This window comes from Apostichopus japonicus, chromosome 12, assembly GCF_037975245.1.
Source record: "Apostichopus japonicus isolate 1M-3 chromosome 12, ASM3797524v1, whole genome shotgun sequence".
NCBI classification, from domain to species: domain Eukaryota; kingdom Metazoa; phylum Echinodermata; class Holothuroidea; order Aspidochirotida; family Stichopodidae; genus Apostichopus; species Apostichopus japonicus.
The window spans coordinates 34029716-34054740 of record NC_092572.1 but is presented as its reverse complement, the minus strand read 5'-3'; the positions used below and the strand labels follow the sequence as shown (position 1 = coordinate 34054740).

Here is a 25025-nt window from a genome sequence, read left to right as displayed (position 1 = left end):
CACAGTAGTGCTCTTTTGTCATAGATGCTAAGCCAATGATCTGTGTCCACAAAACTGGTCAAAACATTAGGGGGTAGTCACAATAATGCTCTATAGTCATAGACGCTATGCCAATGGTGTCAGTGTCCACACAACTAGTCCAAACATTAGGTGGTAGTCACAGTAGTGCTCTATAGTCACAGATGCCCCACCAATGATCTCAGTGTCCCCACAACTGGTCCAAACATTAGGTGGTAGTCACTGTAGTGCTCTATAGTCATAGACGCTACGCCAATGATCTCAGTGTTCACACAACTGGTCCAAACATTAGGTGGTAGTCACAGTTGTGCTCTATACTCATTGATGATCCACCAATGATCTCAGTATCCCCACAACTCAGTCAATACCCACCATACCCTTGTGTTCATTCTTAGCCATAGATGTATTGTTTTTTAGACAGCTGGGTGATGCCTGCTCTGTGTCTCTGCTACAATTAATAAATATAGCGCTGCTTCTCATCTAGCATACTTTCAATGCTCACATATCTTGTCTGTTCACTTATCCATTGATGGCCGTTTCTGGTGTAGATAAGGCAAATTCAAATACTGTCTGGAACTTCTGGAGTTCAAGTCAACATCATCTTCTCTTCTTCACTGTATAGAAATCCAAATTGAATTATGAAAAATGAGAAGGACTAAGTGACGTCTTATATAATGTTTCTTGTAATTGGTCATTTGTAGATCCGTCTGTTGGTTTGATTTATTTCGTATCTGGTGATCATTGAGATCAGTTTTCTCTAAATGTAGTACTTTTAGCAACATTTAATCACATTTAAATATATTTAGGGACATTTAATTCATCAGGTAATACTACAACTTTCTCATAAATTATTAACAATGATCCTGTTGGTCAATTACCTAAGCTTGACAGTATTTGCATTTGACAAAGGTTTCATAGTAAAGCTATTGTCACCAAACTCAAATACATTTAGTAATTCCACTATTAAATTTAACAAATAAATCAAATAATGAAAAAGAGGCACAAAAAACGTAGGACATTGGTAATAGATAATGTCTAAAAGTGTAAAATGGCTTTGAACATTACATCATGGAGGTAAATCTGTTTTACCTCCATGGTTACATCAATTAGGTCAAGAACTTTTAATCGCATTCCTTCTTGAATGGTACATCAGTCGATATTATTTGGAAAGACACTCGATATATGTAACTTTGCACTTCTTGGCAAATCGCTTAAACTTAGCTCTACTGACTTAGCTGTCGCAGATTTGGGTAAGAAGAAACAATGTCTCAAAAGCAGTGTAAAACATGCACAATGCATACCTGGCATAACATATGAAGATCACCAAGCTTTCGTAAGTGCTTGGATACAGCTGTTATATACACATCGCAACAGTGTAGGATATGCAGAAAGAAACATCCCAGGCTGATACAGTTCATGATATCATGTACGCATCTAAAAAGAACAACAAAACATATTACTAAGCAGTTGAATCAAGATAACTTTGTTATGTAATTTGGTAAGAACTACTAAAATTATACTAATGGTGACACCCATGTTTGAAATCTGACTGTGAACATTTAACTAATATATTATGACAAGATGATTTGAGACGGTCTTGTATCTAGCGGTAGAAGACCAATCAATCCTGGTTATTAGTAATGAGACCAGAAATAGATCAAACAGTGAAAATGTAGGAATCTTTTGTACCTTGTTTGAATATTGCTTCCAATTCCAATAAGGATATCTGATTCAGTCATACCTACTGACTCTGAATGATTAATGATATAAATGTTGTAAACATAACAACGTGAAAACTGATATGCATATTCATAGCTGTAACTATGATGGAAGCTCATTACAAATGAAAGTCTACCATTGATATGCTATGATATCAGTCTAAAAGCTGAAATTTACGAATAACTAAAAAGTAAATGAAAGTTGATACGCAACTGTAAAATGTGATCATTGCTTTAAGAGAGTTTTAGGTTTGTTACTATTATTTTCTCATATCTATTCAAGTTAGGTACTATCAGCTCCCATTTTAAATATTTCAAACATCATTAGTTATCATAGTTACAATGTTTCAAATGTGCTCACCTTGACTTAACACATATTTTTTTCCACAATAATATGTCAATTGTTGTAATGAACACTACAAGTCATCTCACTATCGTATTTCTTCCTCCAAGAAATGAGCAGTTGTGAGATCTCTTCCGTCAGACAAGCAGAACGGATTGGCTGCATATTGGACGCTTTTACCTCAGTATGAACTCCCGCCTGTTTCTAGCCACTCATTAGCTTTCTTGTTTGATACCAGCTGAACAGGTGAGATGAGTAAAACAAATATTTAATGATATAAAGTGTTCTATGGTAGAGAATACAAGATATTTTAATGCTGAATGGCTTTTTTTATCAATATAAACACTATTAAAATGCTTTAGGTGCATATGGAATGATACAGAATACCCTACACAGACAAGGGAGGAAAAATGGAGAACTTTTTTGACATACAGAGCAGTTTGGCTGGAGATTTGCATTTAACTGTGATCTATCACTGTGAGTTGGCAAAGCACTTGCCTGGATCTAACCAATCATCAGTTATCATTTTTGGTAGTGGTTAAAAAGGTAGAAAAGAGTTAAGAAAATAAAAGTTGATGGTCAAATATGTTCTAAGTGCCAAAGGCCAAAAGAACTTCTTAATGCAGAATACTATTTTACAAAACGAACACAATAAAGACAGGTTTCTGGCAGTGTTAATTTAAACCAAAGAAGTGTAGCCTACACAGAAATGACATATAAAGTATCCTTACAAAAATTAGTGTTGTTTTATGTTGAAGATGTTACTTGGTGTCTTACTTGAACATAGGTGGAAGCTTAGTGATTATAAAGCGACGAGATATTATGGATATTTTACCTGGAATACTGAAATTAGATTCTATCTGTACACTTAATTAATACGAAAGTTGTTAAAGTGAGATTCTAAACAGTTTATTTGCTGTTTTAATGTTGCAGAAGGAAATCAAGTTTACTTTATTTGGGAAGTTGGTATCTGTAGCAGAAAGTAGTTTTACGTATAATTCAGTTATATATTTAATTGCTAAGGTCCTTTGAGGTATTTGTATGATTACATTAATTATTTACCCTGAATGTACAGTATCTCTTGCAGGTCTCTGCGACCAGCTGCTTCTAAAGCCTCTCCCAGTACTCTGTATGTGGAATTACTACCATTGCTTTGTTTCCAAGTCAGCAACATCTGATAAACAGTTTCCTTGTGTCCCTGGTTGTTAGAATCTGTCTGAAGTATATAAAGCTCTTCATCTTTTCGTCCAAGATTTCTACCTACATTTTTCCATTCTTTTGGAATTTTCCCAGAGAGATCCTGTAATATGATAAAAATATATGAACATTGAGTGTTACATGATTAGAACATCCACAAACTATATCAGTTCTCTATCAGGTCCCCTGTCAAAAGTATTTAATAACGTTTAATGAATTGATTACAGAGTGAATTAATATGAATCCATTGTGTTCCAATTATTGTTCATTTACAAATTAATTATACTATAACTGACACCTGATGTATATCGTTTATGTATATATTAAAGCATGATACAGAATGGCAGAGTTAACATGTGCGTCATGAGTCACTAAAGTCTAAGAGTGGAGTCACTTAAAGGAGTTCGTGAATTTCCCCCAATAAGGCAACTATGGTGCCTTTCTTCACTGTAATAGTTGTCACTGGCTAGATGTCTCTCATATGTGATGAAAATAATAAAGATTCTCCCAACTCATTTGCACACGTCCAGAACAAGAAGATCGAGAACATAATGAAATAAAACAAAAATGGTGACAAGTTGTGAGTCACCACCCAACCGGAGTGTGTAGCACACTCAATTTATATACAACAAATGTTCTGGTTGCACATTGCACCGTGGAGCCCTGGCACAGTACTACAAAATGTTTGCAATGGCCTTGTTCTGGGCGCATTTCAACAATTAGACAAGGCGGTGAGAAGAGACGTGCCCGGTCAATCATTTGCATTGTGCATTTCCAACCAATTAAGTCTCTGAGAGACAAAGGATCCAATGAACATGCTAATATCAATTATTTATTGGAACTTTTTGATCACCATAAACACTTCTTGAGGTAAAGAAATCTAATCATATAGAACCCCCAAAACTCGTATTTACGTGATTGCAATTAAGTTTGTACACTCACTTCAACTTTACACACTCAGGGAAACTGAAGCTGGACCCAAAACTAGAATCTGTGCACAAGGCAATGGTTGAAACTGTGAAAAGTTGTGCTTAGTACTTAATTTATTGTATGTAATCTCCAAAAGATGACTTATGAACCAACATTGTGCCGGTTGTATCCTTCTTGTGTACAAGTTGCTAACATGTGTGTCAGCTGTGTACGTTACACATTGTTGGCAAAAGGCGCACAGTCAGCATTTAATTGACACACTCTAATTTGTTAAGCTCTTTCACAAAACATGGCACGAAATCATGAGGGCTTGGTCGTGTGCTGTCAAATATCTTTATAAGTTACTGCATTCACTATTGTAACATTTCAGTCTCCTTAATCTAACTGCAGCAAGAACATACCTCATAAAGCTGAGGTATCATAAACAGCATCAGTACTAGAAGGCAAGCATTTTAGTAGAAATAAATCATGATGTAATATATACAAGCAAACCATGGAACTTTAACGTCAAAGTAGGTATGCCTGAAGGGCCAGTATGGACTGTAAAGCCCCAATTTATGTAATATGTTCTAAAAAGACTCTTTTTTTAGGACAACAGAATCATGTATGTAAATTATTACCCTGAGACATCCTGTTCTGACTTCTAGATCAATGTTTTCCATGGGTTGTTTGACAGTTAGACTTTCATCATCAGTCTTCTTCTGTGACTGAGATGGTCCTGCATCAACTACTTTTTTAGAGCTGCTAGCTGCAGAATCTTCCACTCCAGCCTAACATCAGAAAACAAGAAAATATAAATATATATATTGCACATGGACTTTTTACTTAAAAATGTTTTGCAATAAGCTATTTTCGACAGAAGCAACACAAATGCTTGTAAACATTACTTTCAAGCTTACAAATTGATTTAATTGTCACCCATTTTGAACTTTGAATTTGTTTGAATTCCGACAGTTCCCGCTTGTTTGGTAAGGGAGCCACATATTGCATTTCAAGACAAACATTTACTACGTGCCATTCACGATAACTTTTTCTAAACATGAGAACATGGATGTATTTGGACTTGACCTGCTATCAAATCCAGCCTGAATACACAGTAGAGGATTTGAGACAACAAGACCTATAAACCTTGTTAAGCAGATTGGAACTGTGGCCGACACTGGCAGTTACTGTGATGTTAGAACTTCTAACACTAGTAACAGTTCTGCGAGGAGGGGCCAGTCTGGTGCTTTTGTTTGTTCCTTTTTCTATGAAACCCTATTCCCGTCAGAAATAACATAATATAATTTTCCCTTCCCTGCTCCTTTTCCGCTCTCCTTTTTGAACAACCAAATGCTCGGTACTCCAGCATTTTCGACCAGCTTCGAAACAATCTCTGAGAGCAAGTGTACAGTTCATATGCAGAGAGGAGAATGTGTAACTTATGATGTGGCTGCAAGAAGTCATTTTGGAAGCGCCATCTTTACATAATGGCCGCCAACAGTTGGTTAGAAGAAGAAAAAACTAGAGCATTCCTGGAAATTTGGGGAAAGGTAATTTTGCCTAGTTATTTCACAGAGGGTGTAAGAATATTAGTCTCTACGATAAGGTCAGTGAAAAACCCCAGGGTTTAATTCTTCTTTAAATCTCGTGATTCAGCGTCTTAACCAAGTCATTTATTTTGTGACATCAATACATCAGTCAATGTTTCTCAATTCAAGTAAAGTCAAAGGTAAAGTTGATTTCATCAGGCTAAGACTGTAACAGGTCATTCGATTTTATCACAAGTCATATCAAGTCATAAATGTTTCTCAATTTAAGCAAAGCTACAGGTAAATTTTATATCATTATGTCATGTCTATCACAAGTCATTTGACTTTATTGCAAATCAAACCAAGTCACAAGTCAATGTTTCTCAGTCCAAGACAAGTTGTAAGTCAAATTTAAAAGCAACTTATATAGTCATACTATAGGTATAGGCATTAAAACACATCAACAGTTCAGCAGGCCAACAGGTTATTTATGTGTCTAAGCGATGCTGGTATGCGGTGAATGGCATGCATCAAAGAACTCCAGCTGCATTGCTTTTTATTGAAAGTGACAATTTGGCCAATAACTAGACAGGAAATGAACTTTATAGTAAACCAGGTACTTTTTAATTCCCTCTCCCAATTAAATATCCTACATAGTATACATAAATATACACGTACTCATGAAATAATTCAACATTCAAATGGTGAATGTTCCGCCATGGTTACATGATACAATATTTGATTTCCTTCCATTTTACATTTCAATTCAGTATGCGCAACATCCCACATTGTCACTTGTGATCAGTATCTAACAGGCTCGCTTTTCTGTTTGCTACTAATATAGTTTTAAATTCGAAATTATCAATATTTTGGAAGATATTCTGAGATGATCAATAGACTGAACTTTACCATCACTACAGCGGTAGATTCATTAAAGCGTCTCTTCTTTGAGTGTTGGAGATCTGCTGACTGTGATGGCACAGGAAAGCCTGAGAGGGATGATGATGATACGTCCTGCAGATAAATATGTTGAAATGAGTAAATAGACACACAGTTAGGATATTGCTAAATATACCAGGTAGCCAGTTAGGCTTAGTGAATCCTTATTTGCCAGATTAATATATATTTGATGTAGCAGTGCAGACAAGATTGAAAGCTTGACCACTGGTGAATTCACAAACTGTTCATGAGATTTCATACTTTCACTATGTTGACCTCAACAGACATTTACCAACAAAACCAAAGGAGTCTTGTACTTGAGAGCACCTATATAGAGCAAGTATGAAGTTCATCCAGGCTTAACATTTGTTGTAAGACTGAAATGATACATGTAATTACTAAAGCAGATCCAAATTACATGTACAAACATGAAATCCTATTGATTGTGTGGAGGTGAAAGGTCATTTGAGGTCAATAATAACTACCATGGTAAACTTCAATGATGTTTGCTTACAAGGATTTTAGACTTGTTGACCTCAAATCACCTATGACTTCTACAATTAACAAGTACAGTAGTCACCTTGGTGAATCCACATGGAATTATGTAATGCAGCTCTCAATTGTTAGAGTTAATGTGTTTAAAGTTTTCCTACATTGCCATATGACGCTTTAAATATGTAGCAATACATAAAGTACTATCATTATCAAAATGCATTCACAAATCATGTGTGCAAGTTCACAAGCTTTATATAATTTGCCATGATTACTAGGCTTTCAGGCCAAGCTTACAGGAAGAAATTTAAGACAAGAAATGGTGTGTTTTTATTCATCATGTCCTTGTACAAACATCACATCCTTTAAAGGTATATTTGATAACGATCACAAGGTTTAGAATTATCATAATTTAACCAGTGTCTGCAAAATTGGGGAATCCCCCAATCAAGACACTTGCCCCCACCTCCGCCATATTTGACTTCAAGTTGGCTGCAGTAAGCAAACCTCACTTTGCCTTCTGCCCAATTTCCTTTATTTGGGTAATATTAGGCTAACAAAATTGTGGCACCTTGGTGGTTATTTCCCTCTGAATCCCCCACAGGGGTTTGAAATTTATTCCAATGACATTGCTGTATATTTCTCTGCTGAAGCTAAAATAGCTATATGAAGTTTCTGAAGGTGTCCAGGCTTGAGACATTTCCCACAGACATAAAATTCCTCTTCCTGACATGTGCTATTATGCTACGAAATCGCTACAAGGAAACAAGAACATTTTTAAAATTTACAACTTCTGGGGGTTCCCCCTATCTAGACAATCGGCACTGCTTTGAAATGCATTCCATATAAGTTGATTTCTCTCTTTCACACATATTTTGCTTTTAAATTGCTGTTAGAAACATAGCTCAGCTAGTCACTGCAGTCAATTTTCAAAAAGCCAAGTCAGTTCAGTGCTGTTTTATCTCTCACACGTATATTGTGCTTTTATTTTGTTTCTAAAAGACAATGGATATCTGAAAAAGTTTGAGCTAAAAGTGGTTGCGTCCCTGGACCCTCTCAAGGTCCCTGAGATACACCCCATGAGATACACCCTATACATACCATGTCATGGTAGTTATATTTTCTGACTTGTCTTTTAGTGCTCTAAAATTGCTTGAAGGGTAAACAAGTGTAGTCTTAAGGAGCTGCTTCTTCTGGGACTTTGAACTCCCAGCCAACATTAAACAGTGTCCAGTTACAATCAAGCAAGTTGCTGCTTTTATTGGTTAGTTTTTCGAAATGTTGCTCAGCTAGTCACTGCAGTCAATCACAAAGAGCAGTTGGTCTTGAAGTCGGTCTTTGTCTCATAAAAAAATACCCCATTAAAAAACTTACTTTTACACAAAAGAATATCCCACTTGACAAATGGTGAATGTACGACCATGGCTTTATGATACAATTTTTTATTTCCTAAAAAAATTATAAATTTCATTTCAACATGTGCAACTGCAACATCTAACATTGTCACTTGTGATCAGTACTTGACAGGCTCCCTTTTCTGTTTGCTGCTTTATAATTTTTCTGTCGAAAATATCAATATTTTGGAAGATATTCTGAGATGATCAATAGAAATAACTTTACCATCACTACAGCTGTAGATTCATTAAACCGTCTTTTCTTTGAGTGTTGGACATCTGCTGACTGTGATGGCACAGGATTGCCGGAGAGGGATGATGCTGATACGTTCTGCAGATAAATATGTTGAAATGATGTTAGACACAAAGTATATATTATAATATTGACTAGTAAACAAGCAGCCATAATTGGGCTTAACAGTGATCCTTACTGGCCACAATTGAGAATATTTAATGTAACACTGCAGACAAGATTACAAGTTTGACCACTGGTGAATTCACAAGATTTTCATACTGTACTTTGACATATGTTGACCTCAAAAGACCTTTCATCTTCTGATTCTCAAGACCTGACCTTAAGAAATTTTGTTGGGTTTGACTTCTGCAAACCTGAAATGATCTTTCACCTGTACAAAATTGTTGAGCAATTTAACTTACCATTTGGATAATGTACCATGCATATATTCTCTCCCGAACTTAAAGTTCTCAAGATACAGTACTTTTGATATTTGGACCTCAGCTGACCCCACATGACCTGTGACCTTCATCAAAAGTAATAGGATTCTTGTACACACTATATGAAAGACACATGCTAAATACGAGAGCTAGTAAAGTTTCCCATAACTTAAAGTTCTCAAGATACAGTACTTTTGATATCTAGGCCTCAGCTGACCCCACATGACCTGTGACCTTCATCAAAAGTAATAGGATTCTTGTACACACTATATGAAAGACACATGCTAAATACGAGAGCTAATAAAGTTTCCCATAACTTAAAGTTCTCAAGATACAGTACTTTTGATATCTAGGCCTCAGCTGACCCCACATGACCTGTGACCTTCATCAAAAGTAATAGGATTCTTGTACACACTATATGAAAGACACATGCTAAATACGAGAGCTAATAAAGTTTCCCATAACTTAAAGTTCTCAAGATACAGTACTTTTGATATCTAGGCCTCAGCTGACCCCACATGACCTGTGACCTTCATCAAAAGTAATAGGATTCTTGTACACACTATATGAAAGACACATGCTAAATACGAGAGGTAATAAAGTTTCCCATAACTTAAAGTTCTCAAGATACAGTACTTTTGATATTTAGGCCTCAGCTGACCCCACATGACCTGTGACCTTCATCAAAAGTAATAGGATTCTTGTACACACTATATGAAAGACACATGCTAATACAAGAGCTAATAAATTTTCCCATCTGGAAATCCTCGTGTTTACAAGGATTTCAAGTTTTGACCAATGGTGACTTATAATGAACTGTGACCTACTCCAAATTCTCTAAACTCTTTACAGTACAGAAGATATCCTACCATGCATACAACCTCAATTGATGCCCATGTTCTGGAGATTTAAAATGTTCAAAATTTACCCTCCGCTGGCCCCAATAAGCTAAGTCAGTAGCCAAGATTTAACCCATCCTTTTTTCCATGTTGAAATGCTAGATGCAATTCAAAGCACAAGAAATGTTGTTATTATTGTTAAGCTTGCAAAAGCGTACAAAAGAAGTTGTGTTGTAGGACAGGACAATCCCATAACCAGAATAACAGATTTGATATTGATCTAAGGCAGTAAATGGGACTGTAGTTTGTAACGCAGGTGTGCGAGGGGAAAAAAAGCTCTAGGTGGGGGTGGGGGGGGGGAAGACATGTGTTGTCTATCAATTGCATAGTGCGTTTCCAACGAACTCATTCCAGGGAATAAAGGACGCAATGAACATGTTAATATCTATTAAGTTTATAGGAACTATTTGATCAACATAACCACTTCTTGAGGGAAAGAAATTTAATTACACAGCTGAACCCCCAAACCTAGTCAGTACTAATTGCTTGCTGCTACTCAGTTTGCACACTCACAGAAACTCTTAGTATTATTTACGTGATTGCATTGATGTTTGTACACTCACTTCCACGCTCAAAGAAACTGATGCTGCACCGAAGACTAGAATCTATGCACAAGACAGTTGTTGAAACTTTGGGAAGTTGTGCTCAGTACTTAGCAAAACTTATTGTATGTAATCTCTTAAAGTTGACTTGTTAACCAACATTGTGCCAGTTGTATCCTTCTTATGCACAAGTTGCAAATGTGTGTCAGCTGTGTACATTACAAATTATTGGCTAGAGGTGCACAATCAGCATTTAATTGATGCACTCAAATGTGTTAAAGCTCATTCACAAAAAATGGCACGGTTTCATGAGGGCTTGGTTGTATGACAAAAATATTTAGAAGTTACTGCATTTACTATTGAAACATTTCAGTCTCATAAATGAAACTAACTGCAGCAAGAACATACCTCAAAAAACTGAGGTATCATAAACAGCATCCGTACTAGATGGCAAGCATTTTAGAAGAAATAAATCATGATGTAATATTATACAAGCAAACCATTGAACTTAAACATCAAAGTAGGTATGCCTTAAGAGCCAGTATGGACAAACTGTAAAGCACCAAATGGTGTTATATGCTTTGAAGAAGACTGTTTCCAGGAAAACAGAATCTTGTATGTAAATTATTACCCTGAGACTTTCTGTTCTAACTTCTAGTTCAATGTTTTCTAGGGGTTGTTTGACCGTTTGACTTTCATCACCAGTCTTCTTCTGTGACTGAGATAGTCCTGCATCAACTACTTTATTAGAGCTGCTAGCGGCAGAATCTGCCCCTCCATCCTAACATCAGAAAACAAGAAAAATATAAATAAACTATGTTAACATGGACTTTTAATTTTATTTGATCCAGTGTTGTAACCAAGTCATAGGAAACCAAGAGGCTTAGATATTCAACATTTACACTGTGTCAGAACATTTACTGAATTCTATGCACAGACAGTTTTAATACTTAATAGGCTTGATTCACATACCAAGTGTGAAGTTCATCCAAGTTTTACTTTTGGAGCTAAAATTGTCACCATGAGTGACATTTGAGTACTCATTATGGTTGAGCCACATACCATGTGTAAAGTTCGTCAAAGCTATCCTTTGACTTTTGGAGTTTTCAAAATTACAATTATTTGAGACTTGACATCTACTGACCCCAATTGAAATTTCCCAATAACTAAAACAACCTTGAACTTACTGACTGAGGGGCACCCACATACCAACTATGTGATTTGTAAGGCCAGATTAATTGAGTCTGCTTGTTTACGTTGTCAGAGTTTTCCTCCTGTTGACATCACTTGACCTTTGACCTCTACCAAAGCTGCTTTATGGAGCACCTAACACCCAAGTATGACATTTATCAATGCTATTGCTGTCCAGTAAGTTTGTTTACAATGTTTCCATATTTTGTCCACAGGTGAACTCAAATGACAGTTGACATTGTAAATAAACTAAAACAGCCCAGAGAGCTTTGTAACTGTTATCAACATACAGAGTTTAAAGTTCGTGGATCACACGCTTGGTGAGTTATTGTGTTTACAAGACAGTGATTATTGTGCCTACGAGATTGTGTTTACAAACTTGTTTTTTAATAAATGTCAGAACACAATCTGAAATGAATGACAATAATTAAAAAAATACAAGATAATGCATCTCACCATCCATTCTCCAGTTGTCACATTTAATGTGTGAATTAAGTTTGCTCCAATGATCCATTCAACTGAAATGAGTATAAGTAGATAACAATAAGACCCTTAGCCACTCTCACATGGAATGTTTTATTGAACACATTTTTGTATTCATTGCCACATTTCTCTGCTTTGAGTATAAAAAGAACATTTCAAAGTTACAGGTTATATTGGCACTAATTCTTATCATCATATAAACTGCTTCACGATCAACTTAATGAAAACCACAACATTTTGCACTGATTTAATCTAAAATATTTCCTCCCTCCTGAACAAAGAGAGCACTAATGCAGTTAAACTGTGCATAATCCCTTTCAATGTAGTAATTTATTTTACTCAGCTGATAATGTTCAAGCTACTCTACTGCTCTACACTCATATACACACACTAAAACAAATGTTAAACCTTCTTGAATTGCTGTCTTCATTAAGTGTGCTTATTTCCTTGTGATGAATGTTATCACTGTTAATATTTCTAGTTCTGTATGAAATGAAGTTTTCTGATTTCAGGCTATTATCCAGGCTATTATCATAATCTATCTCGCTTAACTGTTGATACAAATAGTACCATTTTGTGGGCTAAAGGCCTTAAAGATTAACGATAGTGATTTTTCAGCATCGACAAACAAATACGATTTTATTCAAGAGTATTCCAGTTGGTTTCCATATTACACATGTGAAAATTCAAGTCAATCCGATGTTGGGAAAGGCTTAAATAAAATTCCTAAACTCGTTGATATTTTAAACAAAAATTGGGTTTTTCTCGAAAAGCGATATCATGATCACGTGATCTACAGTGACATGTGACGTCATTATGATGATAACAAAGTGAGCTCGGCGTAGTGTACTTCAGCAGTGTGCACTTAGTGTGTAAGTTTAGTTGCAACCTACTCTATATTGGACTCGACGAACAACCTAAACCACTAGCAAAATGCCAAAAAATTGCGTTGTAGGGGATGCAACAGAACAAATGTGGACTCTACAATAAGTTTTTTTTTCAATTTTCCAAGCGGAAAAAGTAGTAAGAGATATCGGAAACTATGGATACGATTTGTGAGGAGAACCAGGAAAGACTTCATCACACCAGGAGTTTCTCATGGCAAGAATGTGAAAGTTTTTTCTGCCCACTTCACAGAAGATGATTGGGACCCTAAATATTTGATGCAGAAAAAGTTGCATGTGTCAGGAAAATTCAGACCGCTGTTAAAGACCACTGCAGTGTATGTCATGGGTATGACGTTAAACTGCAACCAGGCAGAGTGGGGAGGCTGTGTGTGGGGTTAGTCAGTCCCAGGCTAACGTCCTATAAAAAGCGCACAAGAAGCCATTTTTACCTACAATGTGACTGGCGGGTCGGTCGGCGCCATAAAACCGAGCGGGCCCATGGGTTGGGTTGGGAGCAGTCTGCATGGCGGAATTGGCGTTCTACGGTATTGAAGGCATGCAGCAGAACCAGCAGTAGGTGTGCGTGTAGTAAAGGGCGGTTGTACTTGCTAGTATGTTCCGGCCAGCTGCATTCGTAGCGGTTTGACGTCCCAGCGGATTATTAGTCTAAATTTCTCTTGTATTTGAATGATGTATGATAATGAACAGAACGTTATGGAGTCTGCAATTAGGACCCCCAGGATTGACCGTGCTCCTAGAGCTACTGGGGAAGGATCAATTCCAGATAGGAGCTCTGAGTTATACAATGACGAGCCACGCATTTGAGAGGCATGGTTCTGATACTTCTCAGGCAACTTCTGGTAGAGGTCTACGATATCTGAACATCGCAACATGGAATGTCCGTACTTTGAATGATTGTGGCAAATTACATCAGGTCCGCATGGAAGCAGAGCGTTTGAGTTTGGATGTACTAGGGCTTGCAGAAGTTAGATGGACATCATCTGGACAGGTGAATACAAATGGATGGATGTTCTACTACACAGGCGATGACAAAGTTCACCAAAGAGGTGTGGGTTTCCTTGTAGCACCAAAGACTGTCAAAACGGTACTGAAAGTTCAGCCAATTTCAGATAGAATTTTTGTGATCCGTCTCAAGTCAAAGCCACAGCCAATGACAATTATCCAGGTCTACATGCCAACATCTGAGGCAGAGGATGATGAGGTGCTTTCGATATATGCAATGTTGCAAAAAGTAGTGGATGATTGTCCAAAGAAAGACCGTCTTGTGGTGTTGGGAGACTTCAATGCTCAAATTGGTGCAAATTGCCAGCACATGTCCTGTGGAAAGTTTGGTGTCGGAGAAGGTAATGACCGGGGGCAAATGTTCCTTGACTGGCTCAGTGATAACAAATTAATTGCTGTAAACACCTGCTCTCAACACAGAAAGAACCAGTTGTATACTTGGTGCTCCCCTGGAGGTCAATGGAAGAACCAAATTGACTTCATTTCCATAAGGCTACGTGACAGAAGAGAATGCAAGGATAGCCGGGCATTACGCAGTGCTGACTGTGTTTCAGACCACCAACTAGTTTGGATGAAACTGAAGGGACGCAGTTGGAACAACAAAAAACTGCTTACCAAGAAGCTCAAGCTAAATCTGGAACAGTTCAAAGATCCAGTCACTGCAGCTTCATTCGAATCCAGTGTCAAAGGTCATCTAGAAGGCAAGGATGTCACATGGCCAGTTTTGGCAGATGCACTTACTTCAGCAACAAAAGAACATTGTCCGGTTGTAAGGAAGACAGAGAAACCGTGGATAAATGACCCAGACTGCCAAGACTTGATTGACCAAAGACGACAAGCGAAGATAACCAACTTTCAAGGCGCAGATTACAGAAACCTATGCAAAGCTGTCAGGACAGTATGTCGCAAGGCCAAACGGAAGTGGTTGGCTGGTTTGAGTGCTGAAGCAGATCAATCATTCAGGTCTGGAAATACCAAGCGTACCTACCAGCTGATAAAGCAGAATAGTGGGAGGAGATCTCCTCAGCCACGCATTGGTATCAAGGATAAGAATGGAGAGATGCTTTATGAAGCCGATAAGATCAAAGACCGAATGGTTAGAGTATGGCACACAACTCTTTAGCTCAGACCTACCAGGGCACACTCCTGATGAACTTCCACCAGAAGCACTGGAACCAGAAGTTGTGCCAAGTGAAATTAGAGCAGCCATAAAGAAACTAAAGGTTGGCAAAGCGGCTGGTCTGGATGGGACTTCTGGAGAAATGATAAAGGCAGGAGGAGAGACCGTAGTACAAGCCATGAAAACAATAAGTGATAACATCTGGAGGACTGGTGTTTGGCCAAGCGACTGGACACAATCTGAAATTATTACCCTACCAAAGGTACCAGGAACACAGGACTGCTCCAAGCATAGAACCATCAGTTTGTTGTGCCACGCTTCTAAAGTGCTGCTGGAAGTTATTCGTAACAGGTTAGCACACTTTGTAATGCCGCAGATCGCTGAGGAGCAGTTTGGTTTTGTTGCCGGCAAAGGGACAACTGATGCTATCCTCACCATACGTAACATCATTGAGAAAACAGTGAAAACACAAGATCAACAACAGTGGCTGATGTTGGTTGATTACAGCAAAGCCTTTGACACAGTCAACCACGCTGTCCTGTGGAAAACTCTCTTGGATTATGGCACACCTAAACACCTAGTCTGGCTACTGGAGAGACTATACTCAGAAGCTACTGGAGTTATTAGAGTCGAAGATGACCACACAGACCAGTTTCCATTTGAGAAAGGAGTTCGTCAGGGCTGCATTGTGTCCCCCTTGCTTTTCAATGCCTGTGGTGAAGCCATCTTGCGACAGGTGAAAGAGACACTAGATGAAAGATCGGGTAGCATTGTTGGTGGGAGAGCAATATGGAATATACGCTATGCTGATGACACCACACTGATTGCACGCTCAAAAACGAAACTGGAAAAGCAAGCAGTAGAATTGGAGAAATGCAGCCACACCTTTGGTCTCCATATAAACTCAGCCAAAACTCATGTTATGGTTCATGGTAGCAAAGAACAGATCTTTCTTGGCGGAAGTGAAATCAACCAGGTGGACAGCTTCAAATACCTTGGCTCAATGGTAAGGATTGATGGAGACTCTACACCAGAGATTTGTACTAGGTTGGCAATTGCAAGAGATGCCACCAGCCAACTAATTGGATTGTGGAAGGCAAAAGAGATCAGCCTGAAACTGAAGAAACAGCTGGTGAAATTTTTTGTGTGGAGTGTAGCTCTCTATGGTGCAGAAAGTTGGGCATTAAAGCAGAAAGACATGAAGAAAATAGATTTATTTGAGCTGTGGGTGTGGCGTAGAATGCTTCAGGTCAGCTGGAAAGATAGAAAGACAAATGCTTGGATCCGCCAAAGGGTAGGAGTTTCAGAAGAGGGAGGTCTACTTGTCCAGTTAAGGAAGAGGAAGCTGTCCATGTATGGACATTGGAAGCGCCGATCAGATAGCCTAATTCAGATGACAGTAGAAGGAGAAGTAGAAGGGAAGGCCAGGCCAGGACGCAGGAAAACAGGATGGATCGATAACATCAGGAAGTGGACAGATGGAGGAATGGCCGTGGTAAGAGCAAAGGCAAACAAGAGAATGCCGACGGTTCTATGAGGACTATGGCAATACAGCAGCAGCAGTGCCAACAAAGCTGGCGAAGAAAAACATGGATTCGCCTATGAAGAAAAGACGTCGTCTTTCAATCATTGTGTGGCAAGGTCACTAAAGTAAAAAAAGTTTGAAAGTTTGATGCTTTTATGCCGCATTATTTATATATATCCCGATAAATGCAACAGTAAGTGTTGGAACTGGAAGACATGTCAGACGTGAACAACCTAATGACTATGTGAGGAGAGAATCCACATGCAAATTTCAATTGGGGCATGGACGTCACTTAGGCAGTTTTTTTTGGGGGGGAAGAGATGTGTTCATACCCTCCAAACCACTTTAAATGTAATACGAATAGGAAATGTGTGTATGCCAGTGGCGGTGGAACCGGGGGGGGGGGGGGCTTGGGGGTTAATGGCTCTGAAAAAGGCTCTGAAACGTGCATCTGCCCAGTTTTCAATGCATACTTGTCGATCTGTCCGATGCACACGTATACTATGTAGGTGTAATAATTTAAGTAAAAGCTGGGGGGAACCTTGGCCCGTCCCCTGGCTATAGACCACATAGTCAGCCCAACCGTGTCTTCACGCCATGTGAAAAGTGGAAGCAGTGAGTGTGAGTACCGGTAAGCGCAACACAACTTCGTCTTAAGCCAATGACTTGCCTCATTTCAGCCAGTTCTCCAACATCCCCTTATACTACACTCAAAAACGTCTTTGCGAGTACACTACGAGTAATAGCTACTCTCTTAAAACACCATCGAATGTACAAATTACAATGTTTTTACAGACTTTTGCGTGCAATCTGAGAAATTGCAGGCTTGAGACCAATATTTTAGGGCTAGTTATTTGCAGCATGAAACACTCGGGAAGTGCCGTTTCCGGCCACCTGGGGGTTTGAAAAACCCAAAATTTTATTGTAAGCTCCGCGCCAACCCATGGTGGCGCTCCGCTTAGATAGTCTCCACACATTAGCCCCCCCCCCAATAATTTTTCCGTTCCGCCGCACCTGGTGTATGCTCGAGCAAAACAAAACATCGTGTAAGTATTACTTACAGTAGCGCACACTGTCACTAATGTTTGCACAGTGGGAAAGTACCATTTGCGGACTACGTGAAGTTGGGCTAGAATACGATTCCTCCTGAAGCCCAATCCACGAGGCATGCATGTGAATAAACGCAATAGGCATGTAGTGAGAAAATTGTTCGAGCTAGACTAACTACTCGATTGAGTTCAAATGCGGTTGTATTTCAAGCTCAATGAAACCTTTCTGTTGGATTTAATGAGGCACGGTACAAGGAACGTTTATGTTTTACAGTAGGCCTAGTGCATACAAGCCAATCTACTTTGTTTAGAACTTTGGATTTTCTTTCGGATGTTATACTAAACTACGTTTGAGACTATCATCACTATTGTTATTGTGCCAGTTTGACTGGTAAGTGAGCACATTCATACATCACTCTGTATAAAACCCGCCAAAAATGTGATCTTGAGATTTACGTTACTTTGGGTCAGCTTGCGAGTTACCTCTTCAGATATTAGGAAATCGCTGCAAAATTGCAGCAAATTTTGTAAAAAAACTTGTAAACACGTGGTGAAGAAATCAAGAAACACCATGATATTCATTATCTGTTTATGTCTTGAACATTACGCCGGAAAATTAAACTAAAATAACAGTTATGCTGACATGAAATGCACACACCGCTCCGTACTGAACAGTGCACAAACAGAAAAGATCATCACAGTGACGTCATGCACTGACATGAGGGCTGTTCAAGGTCGTTGCAGTGTTTGCAAATTCCTAAATTACGGAGACGAAAAAACGATGTTATAATTCCCCTTTTTATAACTTTCCGGTGTGCTCTTTGGAAAATTAAAAAAAACATGTTGCTTGGTAACATATAAACTACATTATATATGAAAATGAGAGATATTTTTTCTGTCACTATCGATCTACTTTAAGTAACATTTTTTCAACATGCTGGACAGAGCTACGTTTCTTACCACCATGCAGAAGCAGGACTAGAATGAAACAGCTTAAAACAAATGTCAGGCTAAGATCTTGTACCACATACAGAGGAATATATTTTGTATCTAATCATAAAGCTCTTGTTATTCATGAAATAGAATGTATGTTACCTGAAATGTTTCGGGATTGTAAGTTACTTAGAACTTTTTCATCTTTCACAGCCACCGGTGGACTTGGTAATAGTAAGCTGTTAAAAAAAGAGTAAAATGTACGATAGAATACCTCCCACTGTGCTGAATTTTCTAAGAAAAGAAATATAATTGTTAGATACAGTAAATTAACATAGAAAGAATTATGTAGAGGGCATAGGCCTTCATTTTTCAGGAAAATGCTTAGTTTTCTACAATTATATAATATGATAAGTACTGTATTTTGTAAAGGGAGAATTGGCACCAGCCACATTCACCCACCCACCCTAGATACTGTACATACATACCAACTCTTGGAATTACCTTTTTACACAAGATTTAATATTTTGACCATTGCTGACCTCAAATGGCCTTTGATCTACTGTAGAAGTCTCATGTTAAGTATGGGGCACCTATCTAGTTACATTTTACAGATATTATAAATGTTGAGTAGGCTTGTTTTCAGTTTTGGATCTGGTGAACCCAGATATCTAATGAGCTTTCATCATAGTGAGAGCAGTTGAGAACTTACCATTTAAGAGTAGAGCTTTTAACTGGAAATTTGAAGACCAAAAAAATCCTGATATAATGATACTTAATAATATGCAGATCAAAAAGACAAATGATACTTTGTGCACGATAACACTTTTAGGCAGCATGGGTGGAAGAGAAGGATTGACTTTGACCTATAGCACTGGTCGTAGAAGGTGTACAGTGCTAAAAAGATTACCAGTTCACCCTAGACATGGTCGAATGAAAAGGAGCTAAGCTTGTGGGGAGACAGGTAAGCAAGGAGTGGAGTAAATTATGACTACTGTAGGTAATCTCGATATAGCAGACTGTCACACATTCCAATACAACCTAATTTTCAATATCACATAGAGCAAAAGCTTCAGTTTGGTTTGCCAACTTTGACTTATTCCTCACCGTGCTACTTCAACCTTTTCATTGTTGATAATGAATTTAATGAGGTCTTTATAATCTTGTTCAATCAGCTTCTGGTCCCACCTATTCACTTCAATAGCACTCAGGGTATTCAAAACTCCCAGCGAGACATCAGCCTTCAAGATCAGGGCTTTCTCTGTAATTTTTTCCACAACATCTGAAAGCTTCAGACATTTGATTGGAATCTGGAAAATAATCCACAGATATGTCAACCTGAAATCAGTACCCAACAATAACAAGTGGAAAACATAAACCTAGAAACCTGAAGAGAGACATGATGATTTTTGTTTGCTATTGAATATATGAAAATTGTAATTTATGTCCCATGTAGTGCATAAAATTAGCTAAAGTTGTCCCATGCATCACAATATCCTAAAGCAACACTGAGGATTGATTAATAGCCAACCTTTGTTTCATACCATTGACGAAATGTGTACATTACGATACACTGATCTTGTAAATTAAACAGATGGTTCAGCATATGATGATGTTGTATTAAAAATGATTCACACATCCCAGAATGATCTTTCACTGTATCATACCTGTAGATCAATTCATATCTTAGTCTGATATAACCAGAATGAGTACATTAGGTTGATCTTGTACTAACGATCAAATTAGTTCTCTGGATTGAGAGCTACATTTCAAGAGGTAACATATATTTGAATAAACTTACATCATCAATATCTCAACATACTAGATTTACTTACGTTTTAGCACAAATTGGTGAAAATATACACCTTGAATTTTGTATCCTACGGATTGAATACTGTACTCGATTACTGGAAAAATTAACGTTGTATTCATGCACACTTCAGATTATGTATCACAGATATCGGGATATAAGCAGAGGTTTGCTGTGTATTTGAGGTAAGAAAGTTGTATTCACACTTTACCTTTGATCTTGAAGCAAAGGTGAGCATAGAAACCTTTGACCTCAGCAGCAGTCGACTATCTTCAGAGCTGAAGTTGACGGATTCTCTTCTACAGATCTCTGTGACACTGTCTTTGAAATTATGTCCTTTGTAACCATCATACTCAGCAAAACAGAGACAGATGCAATTGATGATGTAATCAGGAATCTCACCATCTCCTGTTTTAAAGTCTCTCATTAGAAAACTGGCAATCATATGAAAGCTGGGAGGACATATGTGACAAGTGAAGCGCAAAACATAATGGAGATCAGCAGGGTCTATGTTAGCCAGGTGTTCTCTGAACAATTGATACTTGTAATGGTGTTCAGTTGATTTGTGACCCCAGAACAGGAGAGCTAAATACTGTGCTGCAAACCACTCTTGGATTAACTTATGAAGGAATTTAACCTGTAAAGAGACATATTTTGCAGCTTTTCCATTCTGTAAAGGTTTTGATTTTTTCTCTTTCGATTCCAATGTTGGTTTACTCTCTGATTGACTGACAGATGCTGAGAGATCAGGATCAGGGGATGCCCCTCTCTTCATCTCTGAAGTAACATTAGATGTGTTCAGTGACTCATCACTGATGGAATCAGTCTGGGGAGTTCCATTGCCTGAGTCAGTCTGAAGATTCCTATCAGTGGAATTTGGAGTTCCTTCCTCAACAACAAGTATCCCAGAATCTATCCATGCTTTGCTATTAGTGACACTGCTATCTACAAAGTCTTTCTGCCAAAACAATTGTTGGTTTCCTTTACAGAGGCCATTAAATGCAAGTTCCTCCAATGTAATGTATGTTTTCTGGCCAGACAGATGACTATGTTTTTCTTCATCATCCTGCATAGGACACAGAATGTCTACAATGGCCTTCACAAAAGGAGTAACCCTGTCAAGCTGAACCTCGCATAACTTTCCTAATCTATCAATGTTATGTACTAACAGCACAAAGAGTAGTGGAACATTACAAAGATCAAGAATAAATGGAACATTATCAATCAATTCCTTTACTTCTTCTTGCCTTTTGACATCATCAGAGAAGACTTTTTTAATGTATTCATTCCTTTCGTCCTCACCGAAGCTTCCTATCTTCAACATTGGACCTGGAGGTAGATGTTTGGCATAATCTGTCCTAGCTGTGATTATAACAATGCAGTTGGACAGTTTCTCCTTTGTCATTACTCTCATGACCTCTGAGGGACTTCCATCTTTGGTTCCACCATTGTATTCTTCTAACCCATCCAATATGAGGTAGACTTTCTTCTTACCACTGTTAAGCATAGACTCAATATCCTCTTCTGTGATGGGAATGCCTTTACGGATGTAAAACATCTTGATAGCTTGAATAATTGTCATGTCATCAACAATTTTCAAGGGCAGATAGATGACCATTGGGATATCCATAAGCTTTCCACAACACCAGTCATAGGCCAACTGAGAGGAGAGCATTGTCTTGCCAGAGCCTGGCTGTCCTTCCAGAATGATTCGAGTCTCTGCTTTTAGTCTTTCATCAGTAAAGATATCTCGGTAGTGCAGCTTACATTTTCGGTCAACTTCTCTGCTAGATATTTTTGAACCAGAATTTGTTAAGACTAAGCGGCTGGCAATAAAGAGATCACTTGATTTCCATTGACAAGACTTCATCCAGGGGACAGGAGTCATTGTTTCAAACCAACTCTTCATCTTCTGTTGTAAGCATTTCAGGAATAAGCTCTCTTTGTCTTTAAAACAAGGAAACAGAAAGCACAGTTCAATTTCTATTTGAAACAAGTTAAAATGTTTCAAAATTTACGACAGAATATTTAAGAATATCTACCATACTGAAAAACTAGTGTGCTTTGATATCAATAGTTTGGGCAATCTTGTAACACTGTATCTTTGGTAACATTTATTAACAACTAATGAAGTATAATCTTCAAATGTAAAGGAAACTCACTCCTAACACAAACTAAGACACTGTCATTGCTCAAACATGCTAGTCAGTTTAAAAATTACTCAGTAATACAAACAGCAATAACAAATTGTGTCATACATCGAAACTTGAAACTATTGGAAACCCAAATGTTATTTTATTTCATGCATACCATCAGATACTGTTCTCTATATCTACAATTTAATTAAAAAAGACACTACATGACCACTATTGAAAAATCCAAATTAAAAAATTTATTTTATTTTATTTTAGCGCTAGACAAACATTGCACGATGATTGCTGTCATAAATGGAAAGAATTTATTTATTTATTTTAATATATATATATATATATATATATATATATATATATATATATATATATATATATCATATTAATTATATATAATATCATATTAAATATATCATATTAAAATTATAAATATTAATAAAAATATGTAAAAAAATTAAATATTAATAATATATAATATTTATTTATAAATTCTTTATTTATTTGTCACTGATCAAGTAGGACTCCTCCATAATTAGGAGCATTGTTTTACTGTGAAGTCATTTGAGTACACTGCAAACTGCAGCTTCCTGGGACACGACTAAATCATTTCCAAAGGATTAATATCATAACTTTAATTTTACAGGAGAAAGAGCTGTTGGTATAGTCACTGTATGACATCACAGCTTACACAGTAGAACAATGCACTCATCATAATAAAGTGAAAACCTGCATTATATTTCTCAACAACATACAATGCTATGAAGCTGTGAGTTCCATCAATGTGCTTCAGTTCAAAACATATTTTGACATTTCATTCTTCATTATCTCTAAAATATCCTGTAATCCACACATAATACAGTATGTTTAGATAAAAAGTGCATTTTGTGTATTTAACTGTTTTGAGCTATGAAGTCTTAAGTCAGGAATGTTCCTTATAACTGGCACAACACTTGTACCAGTGGAGTGTAAAGTTTGTAACATACACATGAATTTACAATACCTTCATCTTGTGCCTTTGTTTTGTCAGAAAGTGCCAAGGACTGGTATTCGTGTATCTTAGCTACTGCCTGGAGAAGACGATATTCCTCTAAAGGAGTCTCTAATTTGCTGACATCAGAAGGATTAATGATACCCATCTTATCAATTGTCAGGAGGAAGGAGAGTCCTGGATTCTGACTGGAGATAACTGTGTTCTTGTTCTTATCAGTAACTTCAAAGTTATCACACAGTTTCACTGTTATGGAAAATGTCAAATGAGCAGAGAGGCCGGCGAGGAATCTATCGTATTCAGTCTCTTGATCTGAAATGATTAAGGTAAAACATTAAATTAAGTTTCCACTTCCAGTTTTGTTAAATATCCACAGAGACGTACAGGCACACTGTTAAATGCATAATCCACATCATGGCACAGGGTGACTTTTGCTCACTTGTACAAATGTACATATGTACTATGTTTTGGTGTGCACATTTTGGTTGCCAGCATCTAGAATAAATCACCACCTGTGTTTTGTATCAATAATTCAAGTGGGATCTTTCTGGGGGTAGGGGTGGGGAAGGGGTAGGGTGATTGGGCAAGTTGGGGAAGGGGTAGGGCTTTTTAAGTAAGTGCATTTTGCAAGTACAAATGGTGAAGCAAAAAAACATTACAAGAGAGCTAGTGATTAGGGGCCTACCTCTCAGCTTCATGTACGTCTCTGTTAATAAGTGAGTACGGTTGATCTTCAGCTCAGTGAGTGCATCAGTTAATCGATTCACATTTGAAGGATGTATGAATCCTCTCTCTTCCAGGGCAAGCAGAAAGTTCTTGGAGTACAAGGGACTTGTAATAATGGTCTTCACTTGATCGGGTGGTAGTGAAAAGTAGCGGCCTAAGTTCCCACAGTCAGTTTGGGTAAGCTTTGAAGAAAGTTCTTCTTTGAGATGGCTGAAGGTGAAGATGGATGCCTATGGAAGAGAGAAACAACAATCAATCCAATGAGTTAGTTATTCTTTGCCAACTTATCACACCAATAACTTTCATTTTAGACTAGCCTTGGTCAGAATATTTCTGAAACGTGATGTTTGAGATGTAACCAACAGCTCATCTGAGACTTGAACTTCTCTTGAGCTCCACATAAGAGAGTAAGATTCTGGTTACTTGCACAGAAGATCCACACACTAAATGAAGTCAAAGCAGCTACTATAGGTATTGACCTG

The 25025-nt window shown here is 37.7% G+C and overlaps 1 protein-coding gene across 5 annotated transcripts in view; it reads right to left on the bottom strand.

Annotated features, from left to right (window-relative positions):
- Positions 1-25025, bottom strand: part of LOC139977729 (uncharacterized) — a 144358-nt gene that overhangs the window by 108369 nt on the left and 10964 nt on the right. For 2 of the 5 annotated variants that reach the window (XM_071987269.1, XM_071987272.1), the window contains exons 4-10: positions 24503-24773; positions 23830-24129; positions 20891-22626; positions 19977-20179; positions 19032-19108; positions 12306-12367; positions 11290-11439 (exon numbers count right to left, since the gene is read on the bottom strand). The exons of 2 other annotated variants lie outside the window; for them this stretch is intronic. In XM_071987269.1, coding sequence (XP_071843370.1) covers positions 11290-11439; positions 12306-12367; positions 19032-19108; positions 19977-20179; positions 20891-22626; positions 23830-24129; positions 24503-24773 — 2799 coding nt within the window. The remainder of the gene's footprint in view (positions 1-11289; positions 11440-12305; positions 12368-19031; positions 19109-19976; positions 20180-20890; positions 22627-23829; positions 24130-24502; positions 24774-25025) is intronic. One more of the 5 variants, XM_071987270.1, reaches the window with a different exon arrangement.